Below are 27,950 nucleotides of genomic sequence, written 5' to 3'. Positions count from 1 at the left end.
CCCGCCTCCTGAGCCTATCCGGGTCCCTGGAGCGCGGCTGCGGCGATCTGGGGCCGCCATTGCGGGTAGAAGCCAGAGAGGCCGCGGGGGAGCCTGAAAGGAGAGAGGTCCGCGGGGGCGGGGCCCGTGGGGAAGAAGAAGGCGGGCGGGGGGCGCCCCGGGGGCCCGTGGGGAAGAAGAAGGGGGGCGGGCGGGGGGCGCCCCGGGGGCCCGTGGGGAAGAAGAAGGGGGGCGGGCGGGGGGCGCCCCGGGGGCCCGTGGGGAAGAAGAAGGGGGGCGGGCGGGGGGCGCCCCGGGGGCCCGTGGGGAAGAAGAAGGGGGGCGGGCGGGGGGCGCCCCCGGGGGCCCGTGGGGAAGAAGAAGGGGGGCGGGCGGGCGGGGGGCGCCCCCGGGGGCCCGTGGGGAAGAAGAAGGGGGGCGGGCGGGCGGGGGGCGCCCCCGGGGGCCCGTGGGGAAGAAGAAGGGGGGCGGGCGGGGGGCGCCCCGGGGGCCCGTGGGGAAGAAGAAGGGGGGCGGGCGGGGGGCGCCCCGGGGGCCCGTGGGGAAGAAGAAGGGGGGCGGGCGGGGGGCGCCCCCGGGGGCGCGTGGGGAAGAAGAAGGGGGGCGGGCGGGGGGCGCCCCCGGGGGCGCGTGGGGAAGAAGAAGGGGGGCGGGCGGGGGGCGCCCCGGGGGCGCGTGGGGAAGAAGAAGGGGGGCGGGCGGGGTGCGCCCCGGGGGCCCGTGGGGAAGAAGAAGGGGGGTGGGGTGTAGGAGTGTTTCTCTTCTGTGGCAGACGCTGACCTGAGCCTGCCTTACTTTCTCTGTCTGGTCCCTAGTCTGCCTCTCCATGGCTGGGGTGTTTCCTTACCGCGCGGGCTGTGCCCCAGTGCCCAGTCCCTTGGCTCCGCTGCCTGACTACATGTCTGAAGAGAAGCTGCAGGAGAAAGGTGCAAGAACTATTGAAATTTGTCACAGAAGGGCCTTTGTGGGGTTGGGGTGTGTGTGCACGCAGTCCTGTCAGCCATGACAGAGAAGTCCCTGGTCCTTGTACTAACCATCCAAAGACCGGGGTAGCCTGTGCGCCCCAAAGAGAATTCTCCATCATTGTTACATTGTCAGCCATTGTATTCTGCTCACTAGTTCATTTCATTTGTGGTGAATGAGTATTTGCACTTGTCTTTGTTTTGCTAGATTTTTCCCACTATTATATTACAACTTGTGAGAGCTGCCCTAAACAGGGTACTGTCAGCTGCATATATTTTAACAGTTAAATTAACACTGTTCAGCGTAAACAATATAGCAACTAAAATCACAGTAGTCAGTCTGCGATGACCTGCACCTCTTTGCTATCAACAGTGAAGATACACCAGGGCCAATATAACATGAGGAGAATGTTAATGCGAAGGTTGCACTGGAACAAAGAACTGCCAGACTGGATCATGTTTGGGGTCCACCTGGGCCAGTGTCCTGTTTCCAGTACTACATAACTCAGAGGAAGGTGGAAGAACTCAACTGTAGGCAGGTGTGAGATAGCCTTTTCCTGATCCCTGGTAGTTAGACATGGTATAAACCCTGAAACATGAACCTTTTAATCCCCTACAAAACACTGTTTGCATTATCGTGCTAGTAGAGCTCTGGATATTTAGCCATATAATTTTAGGCTCATGTTGGTTTGGAGTCCCCTCTTATGTCGTAGTGCTATGGCTTGAGATGGACTGTGTGTGTTCTTGTCTGTGCAGCCCGCAAATGGCAGCAGCTGCAGGCAAAGCGGTATGCCGAGAAGAGGAAGTTTGGTTTTGTGGATGCCCAGAAGGAGGACATGCCCCCAGAACACGTGAGGAAAATTATCCGGGACCATGGTGACATGACTAACAGGAAGTTTCGGCATGACAAACGGGTTTATTTGGGGTGAGGAGAGCAATGAGAATCCTAATCCATGTCCAGGGAAAGGTGGGTGGTGGGTAGGGCACACGTGGTTACAGGTATTCAGTTCCTGAGGGGTGGAATTGTAAGCAGTACACTACACCAGTGCCACAGGTATCCACTCGTTGGTAGAGACCACTGAGAGATATGAGACCTTCCCTGGAGAGCTTTCAGTTTTAACTTTGTGTGCATAGAATAGAATGCTAATGTATGAGCTCTTGTAAAGCGTTTGGAAGATGGACTATGTGAGCTAACTAAGTATTCAGTGGAACAGAAATACAATAGTGGGAGATGGGGAGGAGGTTGTGTTTTGAGTTATTGGGTAAATGCTACTGTGCAGAAGTAGCTCCTTAAAAATCTTGAAGGAGCAGAGAAGGATGCCCATTACGCAGTGGTTGGGTAATCCAAATGCAAGAGATGGGTTTCCCTGCCTTTCAGACTCAGGGCCAGTCCTAGCAGGTTGTAATCCATTGCTAACTCCTGGCGATATGCAGAGGCCCTAGTAATTCACAAGATGAATTTCTGTGGATGTGCGGTGTCCCCAAGATGTTGGTACCTATCTCAAAGAAGGACCATCTTTTTGTTCTGTGTATGCACAAGGTCCTGGTTCCTGAATGTGCTCCTAGGTGCTACAGTAATGCAAATAAATACTTACAGCCAATGACTTTTGGTTTAAAAAAACCTTTCACATATAACTAATGTCTGACTTCATGAGCCTGCACAGCCTGCAGAGCTAACACCCCATTGAGATGAATCGGGTAGTTCACTCATTGTGGTGAGTGTTTTGGCCTAACTATTTTAATATTGACATAAACGCTTTCCTTGCTGATCCATAGCAGAACAGTGTTTGGATGGTCCATTAATTTTGGAAGGATGTTCACAGGAATGAAGCAGCAAGTTCTAAAGATGCAAATAGTTGTATGTTCCCTAGCACAAGCTTACTTATCACCATAGGAATGCATAGTAATTCTTAAATATTGGATTTTCTCTTTCCCCACCTCCCCATCACTAGGTTGTTTAATATCCTAGTTTACCATGGGATTTCTGGAAGCATGCTAATGTCCTGACCATCACAATGAATATTTTGATCATCTAGCTGAATGGCTCCTCCCTCCATCCTCACCACAGCACCTCACCAACATTACAGATTTCTGGTCCCAGTTGCCTCCATGCTAAGCCTCATTGCCTTGCCCAACTATTCCCCCATGCTAAGCCTCATTGCCTTGCCCAACTAACTGCCAGTCTCCCCAGTGAATTTTGTGCATACTTGGTGTGTCTAAGCAATGATGGTGAGCCAGAGCATTCTGGGATTTAGAAAGTCCCAAACTACATTTTGTGCAGTAGAGGCAGGCAGGTGGTTCCCCATGGGAACTTCTCTGCTGCGAATACACTGTAAGGAAAGACAAGGAGCTGCAATTCCCTTGAAGGTGCGGTTGATCAGTTCCTCAGGTGACTTGGAAAACCGTAAGCTCTTGCCATTTGGGCTCTCATAACAGGGTTTGAAAATGGGACAAACTGTCCCCACTGGAAGAGGAGCCAACACACATTTAAAGTCTGACTTCAGTTGCTTGTCAGTGAAACTACATAAGAAATGAGTTGTTTAATCATCTGGAGCTCTAGATATTCAGAGAGGTGAGACTGCTATGTTTGCCTATTAAGTTTAAGAAAGAGAAACCCAGGCAGCCACCCTAGAATTAAACAGTTGCTCTAAAGCCCCAGCTCAGGGTTACTGTATGCAATGAAGGCACATGAGTGTTTGCATCTCTGTGACGTAAAACAGTGATGTCTAGTGACCAGCCACCCTCAGTCATTGGTGTAATCTCATGTTAGTTGGGGAGGCCTGTGAAACATCTAGTTTCAGTGCCCTCTCAGCTTGAATTTGGGTTTCAATAAGGATGGGGGAGACTGGATGCTGTCTGTTTATAAGAATACTGATTGTAGCTCAAGTGATTTTTTTTTTTTTTCTGCAGTGCCCTGAAGTACATGCCCCATGCTGTCCTAAAGCTCTTGGAGAACATGCCAATGCCCTGGGAACAAATCCGAGATGTCCCGGTCTTATACCATATCACTGGTGCTATCTCCTTTGTGAATGAGATTCCATGGGTCATAGAACCAGTCTACATCTCACAGTGGGGGTAAGCACTTGCAGTAATCGCGCATTGGGATCTGCAGGTTGATCTCTTGAATTTGCAGTATAGGCTATATCTAATGCTCTTGGTTCATTCCAGGTCAATGTGGATCATGATGAGACGAGAGAAGCGAGACAGACGTCACTTCAAAAGGATGAGGTTCCCTCCATTTGATGATGAAGAGCCCCCTCTTGACTATGCTGACAACATCCTGGATGTGGAGCCTCTGGAGGCAATACAGCTTGAGCTGGACCCAGAGGAAGATGCCCCTGTCCTGGATTGGTTCTATGACCACCAGCCATTGAAAGACAACAGGAAGTGGGTACCCTTTTCTGGTAGCACTTTTTCATTGTAAAGTGTTCCAGAGCATTGTATAAACTGTGTACACAGCAGCCTAGAATTGTGCAGCCTTGGGGAGAAGGATATTAGATGGCTTGTGGAATACGGGGAGATATTTTGCCAAGGAAACCTGGGGAAATTCTACTCTTATGAAAACTGGTCTGGGACCTTTAGTGTTGATGCAGAGCTTGCAGGTCTCCAGCCTTTGAGGTCTCTTCTGAAAAACCTCTGCACAGTCAACTGAATGAAACATTGTTTATCTCCCTGGAAGCATGAAGGACTGAGTCAGCCATACCCGGACTATGGGTATTTCATACATGATGCTTGACTAGAGCATACCAGAAGCTCTCCTGTTGACAACTAAGTTTTCTGGGGGAAATTTCGGTGGTAATATGTGCTGCCTGGGACTGCTGTGTACGATCCCAAATATTCATATCTAAATCTTGGATATTAGGGGGAAAACTGTCTTGGGGGGAGGGAGCTGAGTTTAGCACCAGGTTAGTAGCAGGTGGAGTTGAATTGTTGTCTGCAGTGGGTTTGAATAGCCATGCAGCCTTTGCTTCTGTTCGGGAGGGACCTGTGAGAGAGCTGTTTCTTTCCTATTTCCTGTTAAGGGGATGGGGAGAGGGATGGGTTTCAGCAGCTTTGTAGCCTTCTAGCCCTGCAGTGCTGATCTGTACATTGTCCCCTTTGCAGGTATGTGAACGGTTCTACATACCAGCGGTGGCAATTCACTCTTCCCATGATGTCCACATTATACCGGCTAGCTAATCAGCTGCTGACAGATCTCGTGGATGACAACTACTTCTACCTGTTTGATCTGAAGGCCTTCTTCACTTCTAAGGCTCTGAACATGGCTATTCCTGGGGGGCCCAAGTTTGAGCCTCTGGTCCGAGATATTAACCTGCAGTAAGTGATAGGTTTTGGTGGGGAGGGGAAAAAGTACTTGCCTGGTCTGGGGGTGGGCGCTTCAGTGTGTTGTCTTCCCCAAGTGAAATGCTGGTGGGTTAGATCCCGATGAAGTGGCATTAGTGGGTCTTCATAATATGCTGCTTTAGAGTCTGAATCTGTATTGAAGGAGTTTAGAACGATGTCTGGGGACACTGCCCTGCATCTTTGATCCAAGACCTTTGCCTTCCTGCCACATTCTGCACTTTCATTTAACAACGTCTTTTCTTCTGATTTAAGGGATGAAGATTGGAATGAATTCAATGACATCAATAAAATAATCATCAGACAGCCAATCAGGACAGAGTACAAGATTGCCTTCCCATACCTGTACAACAATCTGCCGCACCATGTGCACCTGACCTGGTGAGTACAGCGTCCACTGCGGGCAGGGGTGTGGAGAAGTTGCTGTACTCAGTAAGATGCTCTAATACTTGTATCTTGCAGGTATCACACTCCTAATGTGGTCTTCATTAAAACAGAGGATCCTGACCTGCCAGCATTTTACTTCGATCCATTGATCAATCCCATCTCTCACAGGCACTCTGTCAAGGTGAGTTACTGCTTGAGCGCCCATGAGCCAGGGATGCGCTGCATTGGAGTGATGGAAGAGGGTCTTTTTGATCTAGCATAGACCATATGTTGCGGGTAGGTGCTCCAGCTCAGTGTGGTAACCTTGTCTGACAGTGATTGGCATGGGTACTTCGGGGAAGGCATAAACTCCTCTGTAAAAGGACTGACCCCAGCTGGTGATCAGACCTATAGTGCAGGAGGATCACTAGCTCTTGTGGCACTGCAGATGAGTCTGGAGACTAGGTCCTTCATATAAATCTCTAATCCTTTCTGCATCTTATTGTTCCTCAGTAATACCTTGCAGCTGCAAGTTCCATAACTTAACTAAAAGCATGTAAAGCATTTCCTTTCTTCCATTTAAACTTGTTGCCTTTCTTTCAAGGATCCTCTTATTGCCTCCTAGCACTTGAGAGCAGGGACACCAAATTACACTTCTTCACTAAGGCTATGTCTACACTACTGTAGTAAGTCGACCTATGCTACACAACTCCAGCTACGTGAATAACATAGCTGGAGTCGATGTACCTTAGGTCGAGTTACGGGGGGGGGGGGGGGGGGAGGGAAGCTTGCATTGTCCCCTGTATTAGTCAGCACTGTCGGTTTATCTCTTGCTCTTCCTCTGCCATTGTGTAGCCATCCCAATTCCATTGTTTGGTTAGGACTTTTGGGAGATTGAGCTGAAGCAAGTGTGGGGCTGATTATGTCTGGCATTTCCACACTCTAGAGTCAGGAACCCTTGCCTGATGATGACGAAGAGTTTGAATTACCAGAATTTGTGGAGCCTTTCCTGAAGGACACCCCGCTGTACACGGACAACACGGCCAATGGCATTGCACTGCTGTGGGCCCCTCGACCCTTTAACTTAAGATCTGGCAGGACACGCAGAGCTCTAGACATCCCATTGGTCAAGAACTGGTAACATTCTTTATTGGGGGCATTGGTGGTTTAGTGCCTTTGGCATTAAGGGAGATGTCTGTGCAGCCACAGTAGTGGAACTAGTGCAGTTTCCAGCTCCTCGATGAATCTGACTTGGTTGGATTCCATGGTACTGGGGCCGTACTGCTCTCCTAAGCGTGGAGGTTGTGTAGAGAGGCTCCAAATAGCACAGTTTCCGAGCCAGCCTCTTTCTGTATGGTGAAGGTGATACAGAAGAAGCCACAGGTGGTAACAGTGTTGCTGGAGACCTTGCAAAGCTTTTTTCTGGCTAGCCTGTCTGTGAGGGACATCACTTCCAATCTGGGAAATGAGAATGAGTGTTCCTTGGAGCCCTGAGGTTTCTGGTCTTTGTCCTCAGGTACCGAGAGCACTGCCCAGCAGGGCAGCCGGTAAAAGTGAGGGTCTCCTACCAGAAGCTGCTGAAGTACTATGTTCTGAATGCACTCAAACACAGACCTCCCAAGGCTCAGAAGAAGAGGTAAGTGATGCCCTGTTTCTTTGAGAGCTTCTCTCTGGTTTATTTTGGGGATGCAGCTGATTCCATTGTTCTCTCCCCATCTCCAGGTACCTGTTCCGCTCCTTCAAGGCAACAAAGTTCTTCCAGTCAACAAAGCTGGACTGGGTGGAGGTTGGGCTGCAGGTGTGCCGCCAGGGTTACAATATGCTGAACTTGCTGATTCATAGGAAGAACCTCAACTATCTCCATCTGGACTACAATTTCAATCTCAAACCAGTCAAGACCCTCACCACCAAGGTACTAGTCCATGTCCTTCCCTCTGAAGTGATGTTCTCCTGCAGCACCAGACAGATTGACTTGGGACTGAAGTCTCTATAGTAAAGGTCTTGGATGGCTAGTGTAGCAGCATCCGCCATCCATCCTCCTATTTCCCTATCTTTCTGCAGAACCCACCTTTTTGGTGATTAGGGGGGATTCCTGGGCCATTGCTCCTTTCTTAAGGAGGGGCTGGGGAGAACTGGCTTTCGTGGTCTTTGTGCAGCAAGAGATAGCAAACCTGTTAAGTTTACTTCAAGCTGCTTATTTGTTTAGTGCCTTGAGGTAAAATGCTATAAAGAGCTATTGTTGCTGACCCTGAGCTGTTCACTTTGCAAACTGTCTGAGTGACTGGAAGCTGCCTGGTCGCTACATAGCAATATGGCTTCTAGTCCCTGTACCCTGGTCTCTCCCTTTCCAGGAAAGAAAGAAGTCTCGTTTTGGTAATGCTTTCCATCTGTGCCGTGAGGTTCTGCGTTTGACCAAACTGGTGGTGGATAGCCATGTTCAGTACAGACTGGGAAATGTGGATGCATTTCAGGTGAGCCTAATTTGGGAATAAGTGGTTAGGAGCTGGGTGAGGGGAACCAGGTGGCTAACTTCTATGGAATGGATGATTGCCATCGACTGGTGCATTGCTCTGGAGAAGCAATTGGAGCAGTATGAGAGAGGCTTGGGAGTGGACTGAAGCTCAGTTAAGGAATAGCTCAGACTGAGACAGTTTAATCATACTTCTTCAATTCCTGATTTATTTACTGTAGTGAGGGCTGAGGACCCACAGGAGTTCTGCTCAGCACAGTCCACTCTTTACTCCTGGCAGCGTAAAGAGCGTGGCTTCCAGAGAGTGCCTCTAGGTAATGTGCATTGCCATCTCCTAATCATGCACACTGTGTTTCAGTTGGCAGATGGCTTGCAGTATATTTTTGCCCATGTGGGACAGCTGACAGGAATGTACAGGTATAAGTACAAACTGATGAGGCAGATTCGTATGTGCAAGGACCTGAAGCATCTCATCTACTACAGATTTAACACCGTAAGTACTGCTTCCCCATGGATTAGTGACTGCCCCAATGCAGCTCAGTGAGAAGGGAGGCCTCCTGGAATGTCACTAAGTAACATGCAGTTATTGTGCCTCTCTTCTTCAGGGGCCTGTGGGGAAGGGGCCCGGCTGTGGCTTCTGGGCTCCAGGCTGGAGGGTATGGCTGTTCTTCATGAGAGGCATTACCCCACTGTTGGAGCGGTGGCTGGGCAACCTGCTGGCCAGGCAGTTTGAAGGTATGTGTAATAAGTGAAACTGAGATGGAGGGGCTGCTTTGGTGAAGATAAATGCTATCTCTTTGTCAGCTCTAACACCAGCCTCCTTGTCCAAGAAAAGCACTTAAAATGGAACCGGGGCATGAATTGTTAATAGTGAGAGCAGTTCACTACTTTTTTAGGAGCCCATATAGACTCCCAATGGAGCTGAGGTTTAAGAGAGTTCTCTGTGAAGCCCATAGCCTATTAATTGTCCTCCTCTCAGCACAGTGGCCTGGGGTCTTGTGGGTGTTTCACTTCTGCTGTTTGTGCAGTTCATTTCTATGCCACTTGCTTGGACTCCAGCTCTCTGTAGCACCTTTTTATGTGTGGATCTCTCAATGGGAGGCAAAGTGACATTGCCCCATTGGTCTCTAGGTTCCTGAAGTGTGTTTTCACTTCCAGGCCGACACTCAAAGGGCGTTGCAAAGACTGTAACCAAGCAGCGTGTGGAATCTCACTTTGACCTGGAGCTGAGAGCTGCAGTTATGCATGACATTCTAGACATGATGCCAGAGGGAATCAAGCAGAACAAAGCTAGGACCATCCTGCAGCATTTGAGTGAGGCCTGGAGGTGCTGGAAGGCCAACATCCCCTGGAAGGCAAGTACCTCGCATGGTCTTTCTCCTCAGTTTAATTTCAGTCAGCCATGCGGAGAACTCCTGTCTTCCTAACTCTACCACTCCTCCCCAGGTTCCTGGGCTGCCAACTCCTATTGAAAATATGATCCTGAGATACGTGAAGGCGAAAGCTGACTGGTGGACTAACACAGCTCACTACAACAGAGAGCGGATCCGCCGGGGTGCCACTGTGGACAAGACTGTATGCAAGAAGAACCTGGGTCGGCTGACCAGGCTTTACCTGAAAGCTGAGCAGGAGAGGCAGCATAATTATTTGAAGGTGGGGCTGGGATGCTGGCTAGGGGTGGCCAGAGCTTGGGACTTTCTGTAGCGGGGTTTGATGGCTGCTGCGGTTTGTTTACAGGATGGCCCCTACATCACTGCGGAGGAGGCTGTTGCAGTGTATACCACCACCGTGCACTGGCTGGAAAGCAGGAGGTTCTCGCCCATCCCCTTCCCTCCACTCTCCTACAAGCATGACACCAAGCTGCTCATATTGGCCTTGGAAAGGCTGAAGGAAGCCTACAGGTAAGGAGAAGAAAGGGTGTGGCTGGCTGCCGAGGGGCTGATACCTGTGCTGGGTAATGCACTGGAAGCTGTCAGGTTATCAGTTTATATCGGAGCTTCAACAAGATAGTAGTGTCTCTTGATAGACTAATGAAGGCTCTAGCCTATACTGTACTACTGAGGCTTTAGTGTGGCTTATTGGAATTTTCATACAGGCTCTCCTGGTGCGTGGAACAGGTATTGATAATCTCATAGGAGTCGTGTGCAGCATGGGCGTATGGGAGAAGTTGTAATCAGAGGGTGCCTTACAGTCCAGTTTGGTTGTGGAGAATCTTTCCTTGAGGGTCATGGGTAGTTGTCATTCTGTTGAAGTTTGGACATAGGAGTAATTCTCTTTTGTTTTCAGTGTGAAATCCCGTCTGAATCAGTCTCAAAGAGAGGAGTTGGGCCTTATTGAGCAGGCGTATGATAATCCCCATGAAGCTCTGTCCAGAATCAAACGACATCTTCTGACTCAGAGAGCCTTTAAAGAGGTAAATGTCTTGGCTAGAGCCAGAGTATAGACCACTAGCAGTATCTTCAGAGTGCCTAGGATTGAGTTACATCTTTGCATGCAGAGATTAATTTGTACCTAGAATCTTGTTGGATCAACCCCTTACTTTCCCTGTCCTCGGTGTAAGCCAGCTTGGTGTCTACTCTTGATTAGGTTGGTATTGAGTTCATGGACCTCTACAGTCACTTGGTTCCTGTTTATGATGTTGAACCTTTGGAGAAGATTACCGATGCCTACCTGGATCAGTATTTGTGGTATGAGGCTGACAAGCGAAGACTCTTCCCTCCTTGGATCAAACCTGCTGACACTGAGCCACCTCCACTGCTGGTGTACAAGTGGTGCCAAGGTCAGTGCAGGCATCCGTCTTTCACGTAGGTAGGAGTTCTTTGGGGTGAAGGTGGGGGTCAGCTCTCTGTCCTAGAGTGTCCCCTGGGAAGTGCTTTAAATGTCTTTCTTTTAGTAGCTTGTAGCTTGCTTTCAGCCCAGTGGCTATATATTCTGCCAGAAACTGGATTCAGTAAATTTAAAAACACCTTTATACACAGTGAGGGCACCCTCTCTGAAGAGTCCTGACTGCTATATTCCTCCCTAGTCCCCATTTTTCTGTAGGGTTCTTCAGTAAAAAACTAGGCCGACTAAACAGAGTGACAGTGGAGAGCTTGAAAGCGTTCTGTCCCCCCGCAGGATGGTGCTAATGGCGTGAGGGAGCAGCACGGTTGCTGATGGTGCAACGGGCTTTTTTTGTGTCGCCTCAGGCATTAACAATCTGCAGGACGTCTGGGAGACGTGTGAGGGTGAATGTAATGTGATGCTGGAGTCCCGATTCGAGAAGATGTATGAGAAGATTGACTTGACATTGCTCAACAGGCTCTTGCGTCTTATCGTTGATCATAACATTGCTGACTACATGACAGCTAAGAACAACGTGGTGATCAATTACAAGGTAACAATTAGCCTGTGGGAAACGGGGGGGAGTGGGAAGGCTACAGAGTCCTCAGCTGTCTCCACATCTCCTTGGGGAAGTCGAGACTTTGCCAGGGTGAGAGGGGAGGCAGGCTGAAGGATTGGGGAGCTAAGAGCACTACCAGAGTTCTGCTTAGGAGCGACTGTTGGAGTAGCCCTTGAACTGTCATTAACTTAATTGCTTCAGGTGAGTGAGAGCCCTGCTGAAAGGTCTGCAGGGGCATAGTTGAGTCAGATTCTCACTGCTGTCTTCTGTTTCCTCAGGACATGAACCACACCAACTCCTATGGGATTATTCGGGGGTTACAGTTTGCTTCCTTCATCGTTCAGTATTATGGGCTGGTGATGGACCTGTTGGTGCTGGGCCTTCACCGAGCCAGCGAGATGGCCGGCCCACCACAGATGCCAAATGACTTCCTTAGCTTCCAAGATATTGCCACTGAGGTGGCCCATCCCATCCGCCTCTTCTGCAGATACATTGACCGCATTCACATCTTCTTCAGGTAGGAACCATTGCCTGGGTGCCTTCCCTTCTCTGCCAGCCACGTTCGTGTGCCAGTTGAGATGGTACTGATCCACAGGGCAATGGCTCTGGTTCTTCTCCAGTCCAAACATAGGAATATCCCTGTTCCCTTCCAGCAGATGCAATGAAGTGGCTAGTGCTATAGCACGTTCTGCCTCCTGGAATACTGTTCTGTGGGCTCTCCAGCTGTATTGAGACAAGGAAATCTTTTATCTAGCTCCATGGGTGCAGTGCAGTAGCAGTGTTGTCAAATGCGGGGCTACTTCTATTTTAAGCTCTTAAAAGGAGCTTATACATTTGAGAAATGACCCTTTTGGCTGAGATTGCTCTTTCTCAGCCTGTCTGGTAACGCCAGTTTTGGCCCCATTTCAGTTCATGTTCTTGAGCTGCAGTAACTGAACTGTTTTCAGAGTAGCAGCCGTGTTAGTCTGTATTCGCAAAAAGAAAAGGAGTACTAGTGGCACCTTAAAGACTAACCAATTTATTTGAGCATAAGCTTTTGTGAGCTACAGCTCACCTCATCGGATGCATTCAGTGGAAAATACAGTGAAGAGATTTATATACACACAGAACATGAAAAAATGGGTGTTGTCATACACACTGTAAGGAGAGTGATCACTTAAGATGAGCGCTTACCAGCAGGAGAGTGGGGTGGGGGAGAAAACCTTTTGTAGTGATAATCAAGGTGGGCCATTTCCAGCTTCTCAAAGCTCAGGCATGGCAGGTCCATAGTTATGTGAGAAATCACATTTTTTTAAAATTGGCTTAGCATGCCCTGGGTGTAGCTTTTCTGATTTTTGCAGTTAGCAGGCATTGACCTCTGGATGTGTAGTCACAGAAACATGCATGAAAAAACATGACATGTACTGTCTGTGCTAATGCAGTTTCTGAATGCACCTCATGCGGGAGGATGAGGAATTGTGGAGGAATTGTGCGTCTGTTAGTGTGATCCACAAACACACCCTTGCTATTCACCATCTTTTCAGGGGTTCTCGTTTCCTGTCCAGGCTGAATGGGGATTTCCCTGCTAGTTCAATCCTGTAACCCACTCCTCCCTTAATGTGAATTTCCAGGTTTACAGCAGATGAGGCAAGGGACTTGATCCAGCGCTACCTGACAGAGCATCCAGATCCCAACAATGAGAACATTGTGGGCTACAACAACAAGAAGTGCTGGCCCCGAGATGCCCGGATGCGGCTCATGAAACATGATGTGAATCTGTAAGTCATCTGACATGTTGAGAGTCAAGGAGGATTTGGGTGCCTGTGCAGCTCTGCATGGGAAGAAAGGGATTGAGGAACTAACCCGTGTCTCTGTTTCACCCCACTAATTGGGTACCTTGTCACCCAGGGCTCATGCTGTGTTCTTTGCCTTTCAGTGGCCGTGCCGTATTCTGGGACATTAAGAACCGTCTGCCTCGCTCAGTCACCACAGTGCAGTGGGAGAACAGCTTTGTGTCTGTTTATAGCAAGGACAATCCCAACTTGCTGTTCAACATGTGTGGCTTTGAGTGCCGCATCCTACCCAAGTGCCGCACCAGCTATGAGGAGTTCACCCACAAGGATGGTGTGTGGAACCTGCAGAATGAGGTAGGGAAAGTGGCTGGCGGGATTGGGAACAGCAGTCTAGCCCAGATCAGAGCAGAGCTCAGAGTGGATGGTGGTCATGCCCTGTATTAATGTGGATTGAGTAGAATTGATTTGCTGGGCTCATGCTGCCCTTGGAGATGGTAATAGAGGTAGTCATCAGTGGTGCCCAACCTTATTACGCAGGAGGGCCAAATAAACTTTGTGTGGACCAAACAGATTCTGTTTTAAGTTAGTTTGTTTCGTATGTATTTAGGTTGTTTTTATGTACAGCATTGTCTATTTACACAAGTGTGTAAGCTAAAATGATGTAAACATGATGACAGACGCTAATAATTCGGCCATTAGAATACTGTGTTGAAGGAGACCTTATGAAATACTCTGGTGGGCTCTCGGTTTGGCACTGTTGGCCTAGAGCATTGGGTGCTAAGTTTAATTGTGTTCAGCGCTTATGCTAGAGCCGAGTGGCTGGCTGGATTAGCTCTTGTCCAGAAGAGATCGAGGGTCTATGAATGGATCTTGGCGCAAACTAAAAAGTGGGTGGGCATGAAGACTGAAGAGCGGAGAAGCTGTGCTGGTACCATGAAAGGTAACTTCTTAACTGCAGTATGAGTGCAGAGAAGGCTCCTAAAGTTCTCGCCCCATCTCCCTACACCCTCCGGAGAGAGGGGTGTGTGTGACACCTTTCAATGATGGTGTAGGAGGGGTGGAAATCACCTCATTACGTTTGTTGGATAGGGGACTCCCAGTTAAGTTAAATTGATTGTCCATGTGCTTCTGTTGCAGGTGACCAAGGAGCGCACAGCTCAGTGCTTTCTGCGTGTGGATGATGAGTCTATGCAGAGGTTTCACAACCGAGTGAGGCAGATACTCATGGCCTCCGGCTCCACAACCTTCACAAAGGTAACAAGGAGGGTGTCTGATGTGGCTATCCCTAGGCACTGGCTGGAGTTGCTGGGATGACAATCCTTTGCTTTTGTCTCTAGATTGTGAACAAATGGAACACAGCCCTGATTGGCCTGATGACATATTTCCGGGAGGCTGTTGTGAACACGCAGGAGCTGCTTGACCTGCTTGTGAAGTGTGAGAACAAGATTCAGACCCGAATCAAAATTGGCTTGAACTCCAAGATGCCAAGCCGCTTCCCGCCAGTGGTATTCTACACCCCCAAAGAACTGGGGGGGTTGGGCATGCTGTCCATGGGCCATGTTCTCATTCCCCAGTCTGACCTGAGGTGAGTCACGGTGCTCTGTACAAGATTTTGAGAATGGGAAGGGAAATACTTATTCCAAGAATGCCACTAGCGTTTGGGGGGCTCTGACAGGATTTGTGGGGTATTACTGGGACCTTCCGCCCTGTACATTACTGTTTAACCTTTGTGCCCTGTTATAGGGGTCTGTCATCTCCATCACGACCTTGGTGGTGAACTTAGCCACGACAGACCCACTGCCCTCCCTCACTTGTTGCCTCTGCCTCTTTGCTACAGATGGTCCAAGCAGACAGATGTCGGAATCACTCACTTCCGCTCGGGGATGAGCCATGAGGAAGACCAACTGATCCCAAATCTGTACCGCTACATCCAGCCATGGGAGAGTGAGTTCATTGACTCACAGAGAGTGTGGGCAGAATATGCCCTCAAGAGGCAGGAGGCTATTGCCCAGAACAGGTGTGTTTCCACTCTGCACTCAGATGGGTTAGTTGTCGGGGGGCGAGAATGGTATGGTGTGCAAGCAGAATCCTGGAGACCCTGCTGGTCTTCAGAACTCCGCTTAACTATGAGCATAAAGGCCCTGCTGAGCCCAAGTTTCTTACGAAGGGCCAAGCACTGCTGGGTTTCTGTAATGGCACATTCCATCTCCCAGTAGAGGTGGGGACAGTCTCTGCAGGGTAACTGGGACATGGATGATGCTTCTTAGCGGAAAGACAGTCTAGAGCACAGGTTCTCTCAGCAAATTTTTTGGTGGCCTCAGAATGTGGCCACTAAATCTTGCTGATGGCCATGCTGACAATTTTTCCTAAAATACTTAATTAACTTTAGGAAAAACAAATAAATATGCACATATACATATCCAAATCATTGTAATTTATTTAGGTAGGGTTTTTTCAGACTCAGTAATAAAAATTTACAGTTCTTTATTTTTAATGGACCTAAACACAATAGAAACACAAATAAGGCTCTTTTTGCATGTTCTTGTCTTTTTGTTGTTGTTGTTTCTTTTGCTTTTTTGGTTGAGCTTTTTTTTTTCTTCTAAGACTTGGTAGCTGGTAAGTCTTCTGCTGTGAAAAGTGATATTTGTATGTTTAATATCACTTTCCACAGCAGACTTAATCAGCCCCAGGACAAATTAAGCCCTGAATGGGGAGGTGGGCAGGGAGGCAGCGGGGCCCAGGGACGATGGTGGGGGTGGTGAGCCTGGAACCACAGCCTGCCACCGTGTGGCTGAAGCAGGCCTCCCTTACCCTGGGAAAGTGGGGAATTCACCAGCTGCCTGCACCTCCAGAGTTTGCCTCTCTGGAGGCGGGCAGGGCCCAACTGCTGCTGGCGTCCCTGGGAGAGGGGCCACTGCTTTGTGCCTGCGTTGCGCCAGGCCCCCTGGCTAAGAACTCCTGAAGCCAGGACCTTATTTGGCTGGAGTCTTTGGGCTTAAATCCATTGTTATGAAATAAATCTTTCTCTCTCAAGGCGTCTGACTCTGGAGGATCTAGAGGACTCATGGGACAGAGGGATTCCTCGCATTAATACCCTCTTCCAGAAAGACCGGCACACCCTTGCTTATGATAAAGGCTGGAGGGTCAGGACAGACTTCAAACAGTACCAGGTACCAACAAGGAATTGCCCTTGGAAGCTCTGACACTTGCTGGGTGGCAGGCACCTGCCAGCCAAGGCGGAGGAGCCTATTTGTCCTCTCCTCTTTGTACTACAGCAGGTGCAGTTTCCTGGTCTCTGTGCTTCAGGAAGGAACTAGATCCATGAGCTGGGACTGCTAAAGGCCTTTTATGAAAAAAGTCAGGAAATGTAACCTACCCCATCCTTAAACAGCACTCTCCTTGCTGGGAGTGTGCAGGGGCATACAGAACCCAGCTCTGTTGGGTGCTAAGTGACCAGATCTTGAGAATTGGCATGTGGACTCAGTGGCACTCTTAGAAAGCCAATATTTTGCAAATATAAATTCTCCCTATTTATCACTTTTAAAATACTGACCCAGTAGGAAGCCATTAAATATCTTCTTTTGAATCCAGACTGATTTGTCCATTGTGAATTCACGTTCTGGGTCAGCCCTCCTTTTTCCACCAGTGCGTCATATAATTTACTTATTAACACTGGCATCTTGATTCCTAGCACTAGTGAGATCTCCAGTGTGGGTGCTGCAGGGTTAAATAGCTGGGCTGGATGCAGAACCTCTTTACCCTGACATCCTTTTCCTGTTGTATACAGGTTCTGAAACAGAACCCGTTTTGGTGGACACATCAGCGCCATGATGGGAAGCTCTGGAACTTGAACAACTACCGCACAGATATGATCCAAGCACTAGGTGGAGTGGAGGGGATCCTGGAGCACACCCTCTTCAAGGGAACCTACTTCCCAACCTGGGAGGGTCTCTTCTGGTGAGGAAAAGCCCTGTTCTGGTGGAGTCACATGTATGTAGGATCTCACTGACACACCAGAAGAGTCCCTGGTTATATCTTGGTTTTTCGCTGGTCCTCATCTGACTGGTTTACAGCAAAGCACCTGAACCATATGTATCTGAGCTGAGTGCCTGTAGACAGCCTGTGGGTTGGGCTCTTATTCCCTGGAGACTTTCTGCAGAAACCTTACTCTCTCCTGTTTAGCGCTAATGCTGTCCCTCTCCCCCAGCACAGTCTCACTATAGCATAGCAAAGACAAACTGAGATGACAAAGCAGTGCAGTTGCAAAAAAAGGTAGTAGTATTCTGGGGTGTATGAACAGGAGTGGTGTATTTAAGACCAGGGAGGCAATTGTCCCGCTCTACTCAGTATTGGTGAGGCCTCTGATTGCCCAAAACCAGACAGAATACTGCAATGTGGACAAATTGGAGAGAGTCCACAGGAAAGCAACAAAAATAAGTCGGGTTTTCTAAACCTCTCATGGGGGGGAAAAAAGTTTAAAAAGGGATGGAGTGGGGACAGGATTTTAGGTTGGAGAAAAGATTGAGGTAGGGACCTGCTAAATCTTCAGCTATTTTAAGGGCTGTGTCCACTAAAGGTAGGATGAAAAGCAATCTGCAGCAGGGGAGATTAGGAAAAACTTTCTAACTCTTAAGGATAGTTAAGTACTGGAATAGATTCTCAAGGGACATTGTGGAATGCCCATCATTTGGAGGATTTTAAGAACCTGTCAGGGATGATCTAAGTACTCTTGATCCCACCTCATAGACTTGTAGGACTGGAAGGGGCCTCGAGAGGTCATCCAGTCCAAACCCCTGTATTCATGGCAGGACTAAGTATTATCTAGACCATCCCTGACAGGTGTTTGTCTAACCTGCTCTTAAAAATCTCCAATGATGGAGATTTCACAACCTCCCTGGGCAGTTTATTCCAGTGCTTCGCTACCGTGACAGTTGGGAAGTTTTTCCTAATGTCCAACGTAAACTGCCCTTGCTGCAGTTTAAGAACATTGCTTCTTGTCCTATCCTCTGAAGTTAAGGAGAATAATTTTTCTCTTTTCCTTGTAATAACCTTTTGTGTACTTGAAAACTATCCCCCCCCCCCCCCTTCCTGAGGAGGGATGGCTTTCTTACAGAGCTGATTGCATCTGTTCCTTTCAGGGAGAAGGCCAGTGGCTTTGAGGAGTCAATGAAGTGGAAGAAGTTGACAAATGCCCAAAGATCGGGTTTGAATCAGATCCCCAACAGACGATTCACCCTCTGGTGGTCTCCTACCATTAACAGAGCCAATGTAAGTGAAGTCCTTCTCCATGGACTTGTATCTCTGTAGAAGACAATTAGATGAGTTGTGTTTTGAAGCAAGTTCTTTAATTCTTACCGTCCTTCAAAGCACATTCTAAAGAGTAACTTCAGATTCTAATACTGGTAAAAATAAATGTCTCCTTAGAGCAGCAGTTGGCTTAATCCTCTGATCTTGGGCTCACCCAGGCCTGGGGCTGGTTGTGTTGTGACATGTTCTCATGGTTGCTCTTCTCTTCTCAGGTGTATGTCGGGTTTCAGGTGCAACTGGATTTGACAGGTATCTTCATGCATGGCAAGATCCCCACATTGAAGATTTCCCTCATTCAGATCTTCCGAGCCCACTTGTGGCAAAAGATTCACGAGAGCATTGTAATGGATTTGTGTCAAGTGAGTGGGGCATTGAGGAAGGGGATGCAGATATGTGTAATTCTGTTTCTGCAGTGCTGGAAGGAGGCTTTTTGTTACCAGCAGTGCCCCCAGGAAGCCCCTTTCCAGTTCTTGGGAAACAAGGGGTTAACCTACAACAGCCTGCCTCTTGCAGTGGAGATTGCCCAGGGAGATCCCATCATTTAGCATCTATTCTGCTATGGGAGTTACAGCGGGGCTGCACCCTCCCCCAGTGACCTCAAGCAGAAGGAGATGGCAAGGGGACACAGCTGGCTTTCCCTGGTGCTCTGCTTGCTGCTGTTGCTGGGGTAGGGGTTCTTCCCGCCCTCCTGCGCACTGCTCTCTGCCTCATTCAGATTGTTGTCTCCCTAGGTGTTCGATCAGGAGCTGGATGCTCTAGAGATTGAGACCGTGCAGAAGGAGACCATCCATCCCAGGAAGTCCTATAAGATGAACTCCTCCTGTGCAGATATTCTCCTCTTTGCCTCCTATAAATGGAATGTGTCACGGCCGTCGCTGCTTGCAGACTCCAAGTAAGTGCTGTCCAGTATCTCCTCCCTGTTCCTGTGGGGGTGCAGAGCCCCTCAGGCATTCAGGGGTCTCTTTGGGTTCCTAATAGATCAGAGGCCTGCCCACGAACAATGACTTGGTGACTGTTGTGGCCCTGGTTCAGGACATTCAGTGTTCCTCCTCCTCTGCATCTGTACTGGCTTTTCTAGGGAGGGCACTGCCAGAAGCATCTTGTGTGCCACTTCTGCTGTTGTCCCTCCTCCCTAAAGCACTTCACTTCTAACACTCAACATTAAAGGAGCTACAGCACTAAACGTAGTGCTGCTGGTGACCCTGCTTCCCTGGGGGCCTAAGATGTGAACTGGAGTCAGTCCCTTTACAGGTGCACCTCACCCCAGATTTCATGCGGCTGAGCCCCCACCTGAGACTTTCCTCAGGGGGAGGTGACCCCTTCCAGTTAAATGTAAGAACAGTAGCTCTCCTTCAGATCACTGTCCCATCAGGCACCTCTGCACCGGTGTGATAATGAAGTCTCCCTAAACTTGGGTCTTGCTGCCTCTGGATAATTAACAATTGGCTTTAGTGCTCAGACTTGGCAATAAGTGCTATTTGCCAAAAGTGACGCTGCCCCAACTGCAGCAGGGTCTGGCTGCAGCTCCCCTTTGGGAGGCAGGAGTTGATGACTGTTTTTCTTTTCCACTCCCCAGGGATGTGATGGACAGTACCACCACTCAAAAATACTGGATTGATATCCAGCTGCGCTGGGGCGACTATGATTCCCATGACATTGAGCGCTATGCAAGAGCCAAGTTCCTGGATTACACCACGGACAACATGAGTATCTACCCCTCCCCCACTGGAGTGCTCATTGCTATTGACCTGGCCTATAACCTGCATAGGTGAGACCCCCCTAGCCTTGGGACTGCAACGTCTTTATTGCCAAAACTTTCCCAGTGCCAAGGGCATGTGTCAGAACAAATAGAGCAGTCCCTGTGCCAGTAAAGGTAGCAGAGGAAGGGGGTGGAGCAGGAAGGATACACACAATGAATGGGGTGAGGGCTAGCTAACTCTTAAGTTTTTAATAGTGGTGGATTGGGCCACAGCAAATCTGTTTTACTGGCCCAGTCCTGGGGTTGCTTGCATTCTTAACTGGGGGATTTCTCTGTAGGCTCACTCTGGGCCTGAAAGATGGAGCCATGTCTCGCTACAGTGTTAACTGTTTGTTCACTAAGGGGATGGGGAGCGGTTTCTGAAGGCCAGGTCGCTTCCATGGTGATCCCCAGCACCAGTGGAGTATCCGCTCTGGGGACTGTTGTGTGTGTATACTTACTTACAGCTGTGGTCTTTGTGGCTTCCCCCGACATTGTGTGGGAAAGCCAAGGGAGGGGTAGCCAGATGAACAGCTCCCAAGGACATTGTGAGGAGAGCAGTGCACTGGGGCCAGAGATGGACCACGTCTCAGCTACGGGACATGCTGACTGCTGCAGCATCTGTTCCTGCCTGTGTGGGGAGGGGCAGTGCTCCAAGCTGCTTCTCCAGAAAAAGGCTATTGTTGCCTTTCAGATCGTGAGCTGGAATTGTGGTGAAATCTGTTACTGATCCAATGCTGTGTTTGCTTCCTCCCCAGTGCTTATGGGAACTGGTTCCCTGGGAGCAAGCCTCTGATTCAGCAGGCTATGGCCAAGATTATGAAGGCAAACCCTGCACTGTACGTACTGAGGGAACGTATCCGCAAGGGGCTACAGCTTTACTCATCAGAGCCCACAGAACCCTATCTCTCCTCCCAGAACTATGGGGAGCTCTTCTCCAATCAGATCATCTGGTTTGTAGATGACACCAACGTGTACAGAGTTACCATTCACAAGGTGAGTGCGGCGAGTGGGAGGAACCTTTGATGAGTGAATAGGAAGGAGGGCTGTCTGCTAGCATACTGTGCCTAGAGGAGTCTGGGGCAGGAATGTCGTAATCTGTTGGATTCTGGTGAGCCTGGGAATTGATTTGATTTAATTGGGGATTGGTCCTGCTTTGAGCAGGGGGTTGGACTAGATGACCTCCTGAGGTCCCTTCCAACCCTGATATTCTATGATTCTAATGGACATGGAAGTTTGTGCAATGCATACACAGAAGCTGTTACGTTTATGTGGGGTTGGGAACCAGAACTCATTACACAGGTGTTTGCTGTCCTGTCACTGTTTGGTCCCAGCACATACAACTCACATTAATGTTTTCACCTTGGTGTTTTTTACAGACCTTTGAAGGGAACTTGACCACAAAGCCCATCAATGGGGCCATTTTCATCTTCAATCCCAGGACTGGGCAGCTCTTCTTAAAGATCATCCATACATCTGTGTGGGCAGGACAGAAGCGTCTGGGCCAGGTAAGAGTCAGGGACCATGTTGGGGATAGTGGGCCAGGGAATCATGCTAGGTGCTTCTGGAGGCTTGTTTAGTAACAGTGAGCAGGAGGCTTCTCCATGTGGGACCTTGATAGGTCTCTGGAGCCCTTGTCCAGCCTGGAGCACTGGGAAGTCCCAATAAAGTGAGATCTAAGCCAAATCTCTGCTATAGGACAGGACTCCTTGGTTTCACTATTAATGGGTGCATTTTTGTCAGGGCTCTGGGCTTTTTGGAAGTGTAAAGAGTCTGCACTCCTAAGCAGGGTCCACGGGCTGGAATCCTAACTTGTCTACAGCCTTCCCTCAGCACCAAGGCTTGGCAAATAGTATACTCACTGTCACAGCAGCTGCTCTAGTGGATTGTGCCTCTGGCCCTCCCAGAGAGAGGAGAGTGCCAGTGACATGAGGCTGAGAGGGCTCATCTCAAAGTGACTGGTTGAATTGGCTCCCCTTAAGCTTTATAATCAGTTCACTTCCCCAGCCAGACTGGGGAAGTGCTGGTGGAGCACAGCAAGGTGGTGTAGTTGCCCAGCATGCTCATTAACAGGAGCCAGAGTAACAGCTGTGTTAGTCTGTATTCGCAAAAAGAAAAGGAGTACTTGTGGCATCTTAGCTAGTCTCTAAGGTGCCACAAGTACTCCTTTTCTATTAACACGAGTGTTTCACTGTACTGACCCAAGCAGTGGTGCTTACTCAAGGGTTCCTCTCATCCCCAAAGGTCAGGCTGTTTTCTCCTGTGAAGGGGCGGGTGGTGTGTGCAATCATATTCTAACCTTCTCTTCCTTTGTAGCTGGCCAAGTGGAAGACTGCTGAGGAAGTGGCTGCCCTGATTCGCTCCCTCCCTGTGGAGGAGCAGCCCAAGCAGATCATAGTCACCAGGAAGGGCATGCTGGACCCACTTGAGGTAAAGGATCAGATACTATGGGGATGGGCACCATTATAAAATCCCTTTTACGTTGTAGAGCAGGGGGTTACCTGCTTTACTTCAGAGTGGGCAAGTGAGGGGTGAGTTTTCTGTATCAATGCACTAAATATGGTGTTGCCCAGGCATTAATCCCTTAAGCAGCTCCACGGTGGATTCTACGACCTGTAGGGGCAGGTGGAGATACTGAAGAATTTGTGTGGTTTTATTCCTGTTCGTTCTCTCTCTGAACTCCAGGTGCACTTGCTGGATTTCCCAAACATTGTGATCAAAGGATCAGAGCTGCAGCTGCCCTTCCAGGCCTGCCTGAAAGTTGAGAAGTTTGGAGATCTCATCCTGAAGGCTACTGAGCCCCAAATGGTTCTCTTCAACCTTTATGATGACTGGCTGAAAACCATCTCCTCCTACACGGTAAGGTCTGGAGTCCACCCACCCTGAATGGCTGCTTTGCAAATTATTTGTATTATAGTTGATAGTCTTAGGTGAGGGTCCCCTTTCTAACTGTTGCATATCAAAGCAGTGCAGTATGCTTTCCTAGACATAATTTGCTTTGCTGCCAGGTACATGCAGCAAAAGCCAACGCTGCAGGGATCTCCATCCTTTGTTCAGGGACTTTCTGTACCAGGAAGCCTCAGTCACAGCAGTGGCACCAGCCTGTGCTTTGGTTTTTCTCCAAGTCAATGACCGTTCACTTCAGAACTGTCTCTGTGTTGTATCTGCAACATAACTGTCCCCTGAGGCAGGAGTAAATCACCAATATCTTCCTGTATGTCAGGCTTTTCTCCTTGCTGAATGGCTGCATCTGTCTTTCCATAGGCATTCTCGCGTCTGATCCTGATTCTCCGGGCACTGCATGTAAACAATGACCGTGCCAAAGTGATCCTGAAACCAGACAAGACCACCATAACGGAGCCTCACCATATCTGGCCCACCCTGACAGATGAGGAGTGGATCAAGGTGGAGGTGCAGCTCAAGGACCTGATCCTCGCAGACTATGGAAAAAAGAACAAGTAAGCTGCAGAGATATGTCAGAATAGGACCAGCCCTTACCACCCCTTTCCCTCCCACAGTAACAACTGTCCTACCAGACTCCTCCATCTGGCAGAGAGGGAGGCTTAAAGGGGGCCCCTGCTTTCTCCCTCCACAAATAGTTGGAAGTCCTGGACCAACAGGGAAGCTAGTTATTTCTGTTAATCACTGTCAGCTAGGAAGATAGTGTTGCATCAAAACTTCCATGGCATGTGTACAGTGTGAGCATTTGTTTCTGCATCCGCTGAAGGGCTGTTGAGGTGGACGCTGCACTCAATAAGTCCCTGTGAGCCACTTTCCTCTCCCCAACTGGGTCTTGCTCCACTCTCCCCCTAGCTAGTGTTCTGTGAGCTCATGTCTCAGTGTGGGAGAGTGTTTCAGGAATACATCTTAGAACATCTAGCCACACAGGTGAGTTCTCTTTTTCAGTGTGAACGTGGCATCTCTGACACAGTCGGAGATCCGAGATATTATCCTGGGGATGGAGATCTCTGCCCCCTCTCAGCAGAGACAACAGATTGCTGAGATTGAGAAGCAAACCAAGGAGCAGTCGCAGCTGACGGCCACGCAAACCCGCACTGTCAACAAGCATGGTGATGAAATCATCACCTCCACCACCAGCAACTATGAAACTCAGACCTTCTCCTCCAAGACGGAGTGGCGAGTCAGGTAATGGAAGGGGTCTGGGGCTTGCTGTGCTGGGTGGGAAGGACGAGTGCAGTCAGGTGAGCTCTGTTACTGAGCTGCTGGATAATATCTCCTATTGACAGAGCAATCTCTGCTGCCAATCTCCACTTGAGAACAAACCACATCTATGTCTCGTCTGATGACATCAAGGAAACGGGCTACACCTACATCCTTCCCAAGAATGTGCTGAAGAAATTCATCTGCATCTCAGACCTCAGGGCCCAAGTGAGTCTGTGCAGCAAGCTTACATTTAAAAGCCAGCTCATCACACTGGGGCATGCCAATCCTGGAGGCTCAACCCTGCCTCTGATTCTCTAAGGCCCAGAGGTGGAGGAGAATTCCACTGAGCATCAGTGATGGGGTTACACACACTAGCTGAATTCCAGTTCAGCTCCAAAAACTCCATGTCCCCACTCTTGTGTAGAAGTTGCTTCTACCACTGAAAAAAATGGGGCTGTTCCCTCTGCTTGTGAAAGTCCCCAAACAAAGGGTTGTTGACCTTGGAAACACAAGGTAGAGTGGGTGCACCCTGTTGTCATGGCCTTACAGGGAAAATACGCAACGATTTTACTGATGTTTGTGCGTATTTCTAGATTGCAGGGTACCTGTATGGTGTGAGCCCTCCAGATAATCCTCAAGTGAAGGAGATCCGGTGCATTGTGATGGTGCCCCAGTGGGGAACTCATCAGACGGTGCATCTTCCTGGCCAGTTGCCACAACATGAGTACCTCAAGGTGAGTCTCATTCCTGTGTCCCTCACTTGGTGTCCATTCCCCTTTTGGAAAAGGAAGGCTTTTACTCAAATGATTTATAGACAGGCTATAATATGTGTGTGAGCTCACCTACCAGTCACTACCTCTGAGTCTTCTCTCATTAGGAAATGGAGCCCCTGGGATGGATTCACACACAACCAAACGAGTCCCCTCAGCTCTCGCCGCAGGATGTCACCACACATGCCAAGGTCATGGCTGACAATCCCTCATGGGATGGGGAGAAAACCATCATCATCACCTGCAGGTGCGCAAGGCAGCCAGGCCTTCACTAAAAATATCTCCTGGGTCCTGGCTTCTGTGGGCTGCCTGAGCCAGGTAAAGGAAGAATAATCTAAATCCAGGTCTCTGAGGACTAGCTGCTGTGGTCAGATGTGGAATGTGCGTGCTGTAAGCTGCCTATCTTTAGGAGTACGGGTGGATATCATAGTCTGTTTTGTGTTTGCAGGTTTAGCACATAGATTAAAGTAAGGTAAGACTGGGAGGGATGGTGTAGGAGACTGACTCAACATGTCGCACTCATTTTGTGGAAGTGATCCACTTCCACCATAAACTAGAGCAGGGATGGGAAAACTACAGCCCGGGGGACACATCTGGCTCTTCAGACGTTTTAATCCGGCCCTCGAGCTCCAGCCGGGGAGCGGGGTCCGGGGCTTGTCCTGCTCTGTGCGTACTGCAGCCAATGGGAGCTGCAGGGGCGGCGCCTGCGGACAGGGCAGTGCGCAGAGCCACCTGGCCGAGCCTCTGCATAGGAGGGGGGGGGACATGCCACTTCTTCTGTGAGCTGCTTAAAGTAAGCGCTGCCTGGAGCCTGCATCCCTGCCCCACTCCTGCCCCAGCCCTGATCCCCATCCCGCCCTCCGAACCCCTCGGTCCCAGCCTGGAGCAGTCTCCTGCACCCTCAACCCCTCATCTCCAGCCCCACCCTAGAGCCCACAGCCCCAGCCGGAGCCCTCACCCCCTCCTGCACTCTAACCCCTCAATTTTGTGAGCATTCATGGCCTGTCATACAATTTCCATCCCCAGATGTGGCCCTTGGGCCAAAAAGTTTGCCCATCCCTGAGCTAGAGGTAGAATTCTTTCAGCTGAAGAGGCGGGGAATGTTAGCACTTAGGTGAACCCTGAGATTGAAGGGAGGAAGCTGATTTGCAGTTTTGATCACTACCACTTTCCTTCTTTTCAGTTTTACCCCAGGCTCCTGTACTCTGACTGCCTACAAGCTGACTCCCAGTGGCTATGAGTGGGGCAGGCAGAACACAGACAAAGGAAACAACCCTAAGGGCTACCTGCCATCCCACTATGAGAGGGTGCAGATGTTGCTGTCAGACCGCTTCCTTGGCTTCTTCATGGTACCAGCACAGGGATCCTGGAACTACAACTTCATGGGTGAGTCCCTGCCAGCACAGATCATAGCTGACTTTCCTTGGAGAAGTGAAGGCTGTGTGCCTCCTCAGGCAGTTAGGGGAAGGGGAATGTTACTGGTGCTCTGAGCCCTGTATCACATCTGAGCAGCTTGTTGACTGAGTTTTGAAAGCCCTACACTCAATTCCATGGTGTCTGTCTGTGATATGGTAACTTTTGAATGCCCTCAGCTGATGAAGGCCAGAATTACAGGGAATGTTCTAGGCATCAGTGGGCAGAATCCTTTTTTTTTTTTTAAGGCAAATTAGAAAACTGGAAGGGGAGAAATGGGACACAGAGCTCCTGCTATTCTATCTGTTTAGGAGAGCCAGTTTCAAGCACATCTGTGATATTGTCTGTAGCTCAAATTGGCTGATGGTACCATTTAATGCCTTCCAGCATAACAGTATCCCTGTCTCCTCCACCTTGAATGACTTCCCACACACAGAACAATAATAGGGGTGCATACAGCCCCTGGCATGGCACAAGAATGGGGAACACAACACTTGGCATGAGGAAGGGGGCTGGGATTTGCAGGGAGTGCCTGACCAAGAGCTCAGCCTAAAGAAACTGGGTGTGTGGGAACATGCCTCCCTCCCCCGGTTTCAATTCTCTTGATACTTCCACCCAACTGCAGGTGAGATTTCTTTTCTAGTAGGGGCTTGCAATGATTCTGGGAAAGCTAAAGAGGAAGGAAGCCTGTCCAGCTTATCATGTGTTAATCACAGCAGTCTTGTCCCTTAAACATGATTAGTAGCTTCCTGCAGGGAGTTGTGAAGAACAGGGTAAGCTGTGTAGGTGGAAATGGCAGAAGCCTCAGGCATGGGGACTGAAATGGGACTGCTTAATTCCAGGTGTTCGTCATGATCCCAACATGAAGTACGAGCTGCAGCTAGCGAATCCTAAGGAGTTCTACCATGAGGTCCATCGCCCATCTCACTTCCTCAACTTCGCCTTGTTGCAGGAAGGGGAAGTCTACTCTGCAGACCGAGAGGATCTCTATGCATAGACCTGGGCTCCCAGAACTCACCCAGACATAGAAAAGACTTAATACTGTTGATATTCAACAGTGTGTACCTTGCCCCAGAAGAGTTAGTGATCTGCAGGCATTCCTCTGTGTTGCTTTTGGTGTTCATTGCTTTAGATGCTTCTGTCTCTAGTCTCTGATGGCAGGATTTGTGTAAAGTGTCAGTCCAAATGTATTTTGTGATTTTGGAGAATGGCTTAATAAATTTTATATAATTGGGAAGTCTTCATTGTCCTTGTGCCTCATCAGG

The 27,950-nt window shown here is 49.3% G+C and overlaps 1 protein-coding gene across 2 annotated transcripts; it reads left to right on the top strand.

The window, feature by feature from the left end:
- Positions 1 to 13: 13 nt before the first annotated feature.
- PRPF8 (pre-mRNA processing factor 8) lies at positions 14 to 27,922 on the top strand. 2 transcript variants are annotated; one of them, XM_073315815.1, is made up of 43 exons: positions 14 to 107; positions 816 to 926; positions 1,719 to 1,887; positions 3,873 to 4,037; positions 4,131 to 4,349; positions 5,067 to 5,279; positions 5,559 to 5,684; positions 5,766 to 5,871; positions 6,616 to 6,806; positions 7,186 to 7,305; positions 7,392 to 7,581; positions 8,021 to 8,140; positions 8,498 to 8,632; positions 8,745 to 8,874; positions 9,298 to 9,494; positions 9,586 to 9,792; positions 9,877 to 10,040; positions 10,426 to 10,552; positions 10,726 to 10,918; positions 11,328 to 11,515; positions 11,800 to 12,038; positions 13,132 to 13,278; positions 13,437 to 13,647; positions 14,431 to 14,547; positions 14,631 to 14,878; positions 15,131 to 15,310; positions 16,328 to 16,463; positions 17,081 to 17,250; positions 18,432 to 18,561; positions 18,813 to 18,959; positions 19,332 to 19,492; positions 20,177 to 20,368; positions 21,097 to 21,334; positions 21,718 to 21,846; positions 22,655 to 22,768; positions 23,024 to 23,197; positions 23,603 to 23,796; positions 24,245 to 24,484; positions 24,586 to 24,727; positions 25,096 to 25,236; positions 25,380 to 25,519; positions 26,456 to 26,658; positions 27,528 to 27,922. In XM_073315815.1, the coding sequence occupies exons 2-43, from the start codon at positions 827 to 829 to the stop codon at positions 27,680 to 27,682; spliced, it is 7,008 nt and encodes a 2,335-aa protein (XP_073171916.1). In that variant the 5' UTR covers positions 14 to 107; positions 816 to 826; the 3' UTR covers positions 27,683 to 27,922. The 2 variants fall into 2 exon arrangements, with proteins under 2 accessions (XP_073171916.1, XP_073171917.1); XM_073315816.1 differs by lacking the exon at positions 27,528 to 27,922 and adding an exon at positions 27,073 to 27,521.
- Positions 27,923 to 27,950: the final 28 nt, after the last annotated feature.

Source organism: Lepidochelys kempii, chromosome 17, assembly GCF_965140265.1.
Source record: "Lepidochelys kempii isolate rLepKem1 chromosome 17, rLepKem1.hap2, whole genome shotgun sequence".
Lineage (NCBI taxonomy): Eukaryota > Metazoa > Chordata > Testudines > Cheloniidae > Lepidochelys > Lepidochelys kempii.
Note: the sequence above shows the minus strand (reverse complement) of the source record. Positions and strands in the feature narration are given on the sequence as shown.

Coding starts and splice junctions, on each gene's coding strand:
- PRPF8 (XM_073315815.1), top strand. CDS start 827: ATGGCTGGGGTGTTTCCTTACCGCGCGGGCTGTGCCCCAGTGCCCAGT. Junction 1,888..3,872: donor GACAAACGGGTTTATTTGGG/GTGAGGAGAGCA, acceptor TTTTTTCTGCAG/TGCCCTGAAGTACATGCCCC. Junction 25,237..25,379: donor CACAACATGAGTACCTCAAG/GTGAGTCTCATT, acceptor TTCTCTCATTAG/GAAATGGAGCCCCTGGGATG.